Source organism: Triticum urartu, chromosome 6 (assembly GCF_003073215.2).
Source record: "Triticum urartu cultivar G1812 chromosome 6, Tu2.1, whole genome shotgun sequence".
NCBI lineage: Eukaryota > Viridiplantae > Streptophyta > Magnoliopsida > Poales > Poaceae > Triticum > Triticum urartu.
Window position 1 is genome coordinate 375,701,632 of NC_053027.1, and position 9,450 is coordinate 375,711,081.

At 43.9% G+C, this 9,450-nt stretch overlaps 2 protein-coding genes across 2 annotated transcripts; both read right to left on the bottom strand.

Moving 5' to 3' along the window:
• Nucleotides 1-2,098: 2,098 nt before the first annotated feature.
• On the bottom strand, nt 2,099-2,765 carry LOC125513574. Its single transcript, XM_048678708.1, has one exon. The coding sequence runs from the start codon at nt 2,720-2,722 to the stop codon at nt 2,339-2,341; it is 384 nt and encodes a 127-aa protein (XP_048534665.1). The 5' UTR covers nt 2,723-2,765; the 3' UTR covers nt 2,099-2,338.
• A 1,408-nt stretch (nt 2,766-4,173) lies between these two features.
• On the bottom strand, nt 4,174-8,178 carry LOC125513575 (protein MIS12 homolog). The gene is made up of 7 exons (XM_048678709.1): nt 7,868-8,178; nt 7,716-7,779; nt 6,838-6,957; nt 5,639-5,731; nt 5,420-5,558; nt 4,702-4,836; nt 4,174-4,609 (listed from the first exon to the last, which is right to left on the bottom strand). The coding sequence occupies exons 1-7, from the start codon at nt 7,990-7,992 to the stop codon at nt 4,542-4,544; spliced, it is 744 nt and encodes a 247-aa protein (XP_048534666.1). The 5' UTR covers nt 7,993-8,178; the 3' UTR covers nt 4,174-4,541.
• Between the last annotated feature and the right edge of the window lie 1,272 nt (nt 8,179-9,450).

The following is a 9,450-nucleotide window of genomic DNA, read 5'->3' on the forward strand; positions in this document are numbered from 1 at the left end:
CTAAAATATGTCTATATACATCCTATATGTGGTAGTCCATTTAAAATCTAAAAAAGACAAATATTTAGGAACAGAGGGAGTATTAAATATGACAGCTCCAGACGTCAAAAAGCAAAAATGACAGCTTATATTCAGCACACTTATATTCGGCACTCCCAAATAAAAAACAGCCGAACAGAATCTATTTACTGTCACTATTTACTGTCACATCACACTCTTATACATGGCCTTGGAAAGAGTTGACTTTCAATGATTCAAGCAATTGCACATATGAAGGGAAAACATATTAGCACCCAGATATTGACATTTGACATAGAAAATGAAGCAAGGGCCAATTTCAAGTAGGCTTTCGATGCTAGGTCAACCAAAGTTTCTAACAAGTCATGCATGCTACTTGCAAATTATTTCCTTAACACTCCAACAGATTGGTCTGGGATAAACCATCCGAGAAACTCATACTGTATTTTGTATGGCCGAGATCCTTGAATACCAAACTTAGCAACAGTTTAAGTTGGGATCAACTCTACAGCTACCGCAATAGGACAGCAGTTTATACTATACTGTTAAGTACTAGCACTAATGCATCTTGTAACAATGGTATTTCTCTAAATTGTGTTGCAAAGAAACATAACAAGCATTGCACTGATTGCGTTGCAAAGAAACATAATAAGAGTTCTGAAGTTCCAGCTAGGCATTCCCTGTCTTTATTAGTCCCTCTGGAATTTTTTTATAAGACGTTTTTAGAGTGTCAAAAAAATTTCTTATATTAAGTTACATTAGCAGTACTACAGAAAAGGGTCGATGATAATTGGACTTTCCAGTGCAATACCACTGCTGATCAAAGATGTCTGCTCCCTCCGTTCCATAATTTGAACTAAAACCATGACAAGAATTATGGAACAGGGGGAGTACTAATTAAGTATCCCGACTAGACCAACGTTTTCATTATAATCGCTAAAATTGCAAACTAATACCACTACCGGAAGTGCTCTGCGTACAATAAAAGCCTCATACGATCTTATCCCAGCTATACAGAAAATAAAATGGACGGCTGCTATCGAGTGTCGTACACAGATAGTACAGAAATCATCGTATGTGTGGCGGAACTCATATACAACTACTGATCAAAGAGATTTGCGAATTAAGTACCCCTAGTTAGACCAATGTTTCAACAAAATTGCAAACTAATACCACTACTTATCAAAGAGATTCGCGAATTAAGTATCCCTAGTAGACCAATGTTTCAACAGAATTGCAAACTAATACCACTACTACTTATCAACGAGACCATCTATGCATGATCAACAACATAAAACAGCAAGAATTGAAGCTAATTAATTAGCTTAGCATCTGCTCATGCCCAGCACAGCCACGAGCAGAAATAACACAACAACAAGCATATCCATAATCATAATCATTAGAACAAGGAAGAGAACAAAAGCAACTCACAGAGATGATACTAATCAATAATAATTTGCAATCATAAAATATTTCATAAAGTTATAGAGATGATTTCAAAGAAGAGGGGTTCAATTTTCCGTGCTAATAGAATGCGACTTGCAATTGCAAGGTCAATCAAAAGTACATGGTTATCCTAGTGCATCAACTCCTCGAGGAAATCACGGGCATATTGCTTACAAAATTTCACTGCACTTGCAGCATTGATTAAGTGAAAATTGAGCTATCCTGGTTGATCATCAAACTCCTAACAAATCACTAAATTGTCTTGCAAAGGAACATAATAAGAGTTAACTGAAGTTCCAGCTAAGCATCCCCTGTGTTTATTTGCGATGATAATTGGATTTTCCAGTGCAACATCACTGCTCGTCAAAGAGATATGCTAATCAAGTATACCTACTAGACTAACGTCTTCAATAAAATGGCTAAAATTGCACCTGTATGATCAAAGAGATTGGGGAATCAGGTATCTCTAGTATACTAATGTTTTCAATAATAAAATCAAACACCATCTATGCAAGATAAACAACGCACAACAGCAAGAATCGAAGCTAATTTATTAGCATAGCATCAGCTCGTTCCCAACACAGCCACAATTGAGCAGAAATAACATAGCAACAATCCATAACCGATCGAACTATAAAGAGAACCTCGCAGAGATGATATTAATCAAGGATAAGTTAAGGCACTTGCATATATTAACCAAACAACACGAGATCCAAGGGCAACGCAGCAGTGCGATACTTAGATTGATCACCGAAAGGTCTCCAGATGCCTCGAAATTGTTTCACTTCACCGATAACCTAACTAGATAGACCGCAAGTACCATATCGACAGAACGACCTCCCAGCCTCATTACTAGTACCGGAAGACGCCTCGATCAGGCCAGATCGGAGTCGTCGAAGTCGGCGCCGTCGAAGGTGTTGAAGAAGCCGGCGAAGGGGAGGGGGCCGCGCGCCTCGTTCCCGCGGCCGCCCATGCGGTGGGAGTGGAGGAGGTCCCCCTCGTCGTCGTCGTCGAGGAAGCCGGCGCCGGCGGCGCTGCGGGGGGAGTCGTCGATGTCCATGAGCGTGGTGATGGCGTCGTCCTCCATGGCGGCGGCGGCCGCGGCGGCGGCGGAGCGCGGGGAGATCGGGGCGGCGGCTGGGACGTAGCGGATAGGGTTTTGGCCGGGCGTGCCGGGGTGGTGGCGGGGATGATGGGGCGTCGGTGGGCCGCGCGGGGTGCGGAGCAGCCTTTGGTGCCGGGGCGTCCTGACGTCCATCTTGTGGGTTGCGGCGGCTATTAACCTGGCGTGGCTGGGTTTGGAGATCTGTGCGTGCGTGCCTTGCTGGCCCACGGCTTATTTTTATATGGACGGAGACGCTGCGTTTTCGTTTCGTTTTCCGTTTCCTCGGAAGAGACGATGGTGTTCTTCCTTCCGGGACGCCTCTTGAACTTTTTTTTTCTGGAAAAAATTCCAATCTATTCATCTTTAATAATGATAGTATAAAAAAACAACAAAGGTAATAAAAATTATAACCATGTCCATGGATCACCTAGCAACGACTACAAGCACTGAAGCGAGCTGAAGGCGCGCGCCGTCATCGCCCCTCCCTCGCTGAAGTCGGGCAAACCTTATTGTAGTAGACAGTAGAGAAGTCGTCGCGTTAAGAACCATAGGACCAGCACACCAGAGTACTAGCAACCATCGCCGATGAAGAAAGTTGTAGATCAGAAGGATCAAACCTTTATACACCTAAATGAAGACGAACAAAGACAAGACCCAAATAGATTCACCAAAGACCAGCACTGATCGAATCCCGCAAGATCCGACGGAGACAAACCTCCACACCCCTCCGACGATGCTAGACGCACCATTAGGACGGGGATAGAACATGGGAGACATTATTCTTACTAAGGGACATCATCGTCGTCACACAACCCCAACCAAGACGCTGACTCTAACAAGAACGAGAACGGGGTCCCTCCTGCCGGTGGAGGGCCGTGATCCTCCGCACCTCCATGGTCTAGGGATCCGGCTTGCCTGCTCCCTCCCATGCTCCCATCCGTGCTCCCACCTCATCCTACGGCTGTCTTTTTTTCTTTTTTCTTTTTCCTTTTTCCTTTCTAACCTCATAGGAGATGGGACGGACCGGCGGCGGCGCCAGCGGGAGGAGAAGAGCTTTTCTGCCTTTTGAACCTTGTTTCTTTAGCTTTGTTGAGATCTCAAATTACATTCTGCAAAGTGTCAAAAATGTTCTTATATTATGAGACAAAGGGAATACCATATTGGATGTGTCTCCCGATTTCAATCAAAAAATGTAAAAGAAAGTAAATCCATGTGTGTACACTAAACAAACAATTATATAAAAAAATAGTGTAGTAATCAATTGTGGCCTAAAGAAACAATAAGTGGATAGCCGATGAAACTATTTACCTTGCTCTTTCATTTTTGCAAATGTCATAATGGTCATAGTTTCCAAGAAATTATGCAGGTGTACAAGATACCTGTAATTTATTTTAACGGGTAAAAAAGCATAGAAGAGCCATACGCAATGTGGGATAATGGCTGCAACGAATTGCAGAAAATTCGCATTAGAGACCTCCAGTCCATTTTCATCAATTCCACTTCGGTTACTTCTTTCCACTGAGACATACAAAGAAAACAGCTCCGAGAAAAGGATATGAACCTACAGCGGCCCAAAACGCCATAAAGAAGAAACCCAACACAAAGGAGCATTGGACAATTTTTTATACACAAACAAAAAGGTTGTATTCGACAGGAACACACCCAGGGAGAGTCTACTGCAGATCTTTCTATTTGTTTATCTCAATTGCGTGCAGCGGCAACAATGGTAGACGGATGGGATTAAGCACTAGAGATCTTATAGAATGCTGGAGACTGGAGAGTGCTACTGTGCTAGTGGTCTTTTGAGTCTGGAGAGACAACATATGTATAGATGTTGACATGTACATACAGCTGTTCTGATAGAGCTGCAGTTCAGGTAGCTAGCGAGAGGGTAGCTTGACAACATTACAGGGGACTTTGTAGTACATGGGGGCGGTTGACATCCTCATATTGCAAACCCCCACAACACATGTTACTCCTTCCGCGAGTCATTCACAGCCGCATTCACCTCTTGCATGTCCTCAGTGCTAGGAGCGGAACCTGTGAGACAGGGTGATGAGATTAAAGTCTGTGCCATAGATACAACGATAACAACGAAGAGATCCAGAGGAAAATGACGGTGGAACCCTTACCCGGTGCTAAACGCTTCTGGTCTCTAAGACAATTGACGTTCCAAACATTTTGGCCCACCATGGCCTCAAGCTCAACCTTTTTCCTTTTCATAACCTTCATTTTCTGGTGCAATTTTGGTATTGTGTTCGCAATAGCTGCAGGTTCAGCACAGTTGAGTAGGCATACATTCTGAACCAGAGATAATTGAGCAGAAGCAGTGCTTCTCGAATAGTAGCTAGCAGCACTATCTAGACCAAATTTAGATGTAGGGATATGATCTTTGTGATTTCTGCCAAGCATACTGTTAACCATGTTCAGCTGTATTTACGCTAGATGCAAAAAGGATAGAACATTGCCAGACAAAAACTGAGAAGTCATAATTAAGTGTGAGAACCATCTGGTTGCTAAAGCTAACACGTCAGAGAAAAAAGTTCAAAAGACGACCAAAGGTTAATGGTGTATTGAATTGTTGCTCATAAATAAATAACAAATGGCTCACACTGATAGGTGCGGCACTTACTACCAAATTACTAATTAGTATCTCAACGATCTAACGAGGAGATAGGGAAGAACATTGACTTCAGGGCTTAAGGTGATAAGGCTATGATAACAAATAATATCTGGTGTGGTTTCACACAATAACCCTTCACTAATCATCTGAACTGGTGAGTGTTCAAATAAATAATTCAATAAATTGAAAGTTCTGATTACTTAGAGAATTAGATATTTAATGCATACCTTGTATATTCTCCTGAACAGATTTGTCTTCAAACAACTTCAGTACTTCAGCGATAGAGGAATTAAGGTTACTCTTGTATGTAGTTTGCCTTTCCAAGGAAGAAATTTCTCTTTGAAGTTCTTCAGATTCCTTGTTAGCCTAATTAAACAACACCAGAGTTTGTTAGATTAAGTGTAGATAATATTAACAAGCAAATTCTTTACGAGTAAAGTACTTACATCTGCCAGTTTTTTTCTCAAAGAATTAAGTTCTGCATCCAGTTCCGAATCAGAATTCCCATCTTTATGCAACACCATTGCAGAAGAATTATCCTGATGAAGAAAATATATTCTAATTATAATCACTTACATGCCTCTTGATTTTTGAAATGCAGGTTGTAAAGTAAATATAAAATAATGCATGGCTTCAGTGAAACAAAATGTGCAGAAACATGTAATTTATTGAGTACCGTATTGCAAGAAAACTTTGACCTTAATCTTAACTATATGTTTCACGCTGATTCCATTTAGTAGATATAAGAACTGAACTGCGGACGACACTTACCAGAAACTTTGTTCTGTACCATAATATCAAACTGGAAAGTCGATGGTTATGAGTTAATCACTTAGTTGTATTAAACTTCTATTTCCCTACAAACAGTTTAGTAAAATGGTGTGATTGATACTGAATAAATCTATATTTGCCTGTAGGGCATCAAGAATCGAAATCTAAGTGCAATAATTTCAACGAAGATGGATAGAAAACAGAATTGCACTAATATATGCTAAGAATATAAAAGAAAAAGGTATCTATTTCAATACAACGGCCAACAAATTAATGATGTGCATTAGTTGGGCAATTCAAAATAAGACATCAATAAGAAATGTCCAGATATATTTTGCCCTGAGATTCAGAAGGTCTTGCTGATATTACTATTTATCATATTACTTCCTAGTAGAACATAATGTACACCACGGGCACTTAGAAAAACTGCACTTGAATAATATCATGAGATACAACATAGGTAAAGAAAAGCTCAAGCTTTCATAGCCAAAACAAAGCCTAAAAGTCAGAAATGATGGAATATTAATCACTGTAGAGTAGAGAGCAGAACTCAAATTCTCTAATTAGCTTACAAAATAGTTTAAGCCTGACTGGTATTAACTGTGCACAACTTTTATCTTGAAAGGTTTCCTTGTCAATTGCTGAGTCAACTGAATGAAATGTTTTTTTTTCACAAACGGGTGAATCAATATAAGATGAGGCATCAGTTTCCACATTATGAACCCCCAAGACGAAAAGTATCTTTAAAATAATCTATAGTGAATCATGTGAAACAGGGGTGAGAATTGAGTGGATTAATTCTAAACCGAGAGTGTTGGGTCAAATTGAAAATTCTGGCTTGCCAAAATTTATTACTTTGAGATAAGAGACATACATCTTCAGGTGCCACAAATCCTTCAGGTACAGTTAAACATTTCCGAAGGCAATACATCTCCCAATTGTTCATTCTCTTGTCCAATACATCCTTTACCAAGTGGTGAATTTCATTTACTCCCTAAGACAAAAATCATCACAAAGTCCATAATTTCAGATGTTTCCAGCAGACATTTTGACAAAAAATATACAGAACATTTAATCATATGAAAGAATGTAACATAGGCTAAATAAATCAGTTTTTATAACTATCCTAAAGGATGCTATAGGTAAAACCAGATGAATTATAGGTCGAACCTAAAGTTAATATGAGGATTGTTCTAACTGTTTCAAACTTCCAGTCAGTAATCATTTTACTTTCAGAAATTGCGAATAGTGTCTGGTATCAAATGTGTGACAAAGAAGACCTCATTCCTGGCGCAATAAAGTTCCAAGACACTGTTTGCAGAACAAAGTAATATCCAGTTTGCTACAGAAAGGGATCACCAAGCATGTAAATCTAAATTTTATATCCTCTACACCTGAAAGACGCATCTACTTAGGCAGTTAAGGCGACATCGCTACATCAATTTCCTTTGGAATGGGTATACTCGAACATATAATAAACCTATCTATACATGGCAGACACAGATTAGTTTTCCCCACTGTGGGATTACAAGCAAAACAGACCCATCTTCACATGTGCAAGCCACTGAGGGCGTTTAGTCCATATTCAAACCTAACAGTTTCCCCTGTGCAATCACTGAAGGAGCATTATCAGCATGTAAAATGCAAAAACTCTGGCCAAGACACCATTCTGGATCTGGTAGTGCCCTGAATCCTCCAAAATTCAAAAGGAGGATTCGGTTATATTGGATCCTGAGGTCGGAAGAAACCTACCCGTTTCAGCTCCTCGGCCTTATTGGTCGCCGTGGCGGCGCCGACCGCCGTGGGGGCGCCTTCCCTGTAGAATGACAGCGAAAGGGCAAAGTTAGCAAAACCGGTAGGCGGCAAAGGGGGGCGAAGCTACGGAGAGGGATCCGACGCGTAACTGGAGGCAGTAGTCGAAGGCCTGGAAGCAGACGTCGTCGACGAAGTTGAGGACCTCGTTGATGAAGGTCTGAGGGCTCAGTCCGAGCGCCGCCTCCGCCGCCGAGGTCTCGCCGTCACCTTCCATGCCTCCCGTCGCGGCCCTTCGAGACTAGCGGGCGGCGGTCTTGAATCGTGGCGGCGTGTGCGCAGCTGTGAGAGGAGAGGCGGCTGATTGGACTGGACACGGGAGTATTGAGTGGCTCGGGCTCCGGCGGCCGGCGCGGCGGTTTCGTTCAAATTTTGCGCTGGCCGCTGCCGCCTATTTGGGCGAAAACTTAGGCACCCCTCAAGAAAACTTGGGAAAATTTAGGCGATCCGTCCTGTGGGCCGGCCCATGTCCTGGTCCTACGGGGGTGTTTACTTCCAGAGACTTTTTTGTGTTGGGACTAAAATAAGTTTTTAGTAAAATAAATAAGGTGGGACTTTTTTAAGTAAAATTCTTTAGAAGTATCTCCTTAAGAGTCATTTTTAAAAAATCTCAAGGACTAAAGAAAAGTCCTAATACTAAAGAACCAAACAGCACCTAAGACGGTTTTCTTTCGTTGATTTGATCAGTTCTAGAGCAAAACCAGGGAGCTCCTATTTACCGCATCCTGCGGCAAATAGTTGGAGCGACGCACACAGGTGCCTCACTGGGCAGGCCCATTAGAAGACCACGCGCGCATCACTAAAAGGAGATGTAAGGCCAACTCTACCGCACGATCCCATCCTGTTCGGCCCCGTTCGTTTGGAGTAAAACGGACAAACCAGATGGCCCAGCGCGCGGGTGCAAATGGACTTTTGTCCGTTTTCTGTCTGCTTTTGACCCATCCCCGGCCCAAGTTTGCGTCGATTTTGGGGTGAAACGGACAGGCGGGACGCGCGCGCTTGTCCTCCCCTGGCCCGCCTGTCGGTGGGAGAAAGCAACCCCCCCACCCACGCCCCATTTGGCGCCATTTCCCATAAACCCTCCCACGTCCCTCCCGCCGCCCCCTCCCTCCCCCCTCCATGGCCAACGCCCAGCCGGATTCCGGCGACCTGGCCGTCCACCCGCCTGGAAAGGCGAAGAAGAAGGCGGCCAAGGCGCCAAGGAAGCTGCGGTCGGAGTGCACGCCGGAGGAGATCGCCAAGTTGGACGCGGAATCAACGAAGAGGAGGAACCGGAGAGCGGTCGTCAAGGTCAATGTCGCCGCGGCCAAGTTCGCCGCCGAGCACGATGCGATGGAGGCCGCACGGCGCAAGGCCGCGGTCGACGAGAAGGAGGACATCGTCAACAAAGCGCACGCCCTCCTCATGCTTGGCATTGGCCATCCGGCCGGTTTCCCTGCAACGGTCGTCGGCCCGGTGAGCACAGGCTCGTCGGTCGCCCGGCCTCCGCACAGCCAGTCACCGACGTTGCGGACCACGCCCATGTCGCCCGGCTTTCCTCCGCCAAGGCACGACGGCCAGACCTGTTTCTCGGGGTCGTCGGACGTTGGCGTGATCGCGCCGTCCACACCGCGCCCCTTGGCCGTCATCGACCTCAACGTCACGCCTGGGTCCAGCAGCGGTGGCCGGCCGTCTG

Excerpts from the sequence above, each read along its gene's own strand:
- LOC125513575 (XM_048678709.1), bottom strand. The coding sequence starts at position 7,992 with ATGGAAGGTGACGGCGAGACCTCGGCGGCGGAGGCGGCGCTCGGACTG. Across the intron at positions 4,837-5,419 it reads TGTTCAGGAGAATATACAAG|CTATTGCGAACACAATACCA; the intron begins GTATGCATTAAA and ends CTGAACCTGCAG. Across the intron at positions 4,610-4,701 it reads CCAGAAGCGTTTAGCACCGG|GTTCCGCTCCTAGCACTGAG; the intron begins GTAAGGGTTCCA and ends CCTGTCTCACAG.
- LOC125513574 (XM_048678708.1), bottom strand. The coding sequence starts at position 2,722 with ATGGACGTCAGGACGCCCCGGCACCAAAGGCTGCTCCGCACCCCGCGC.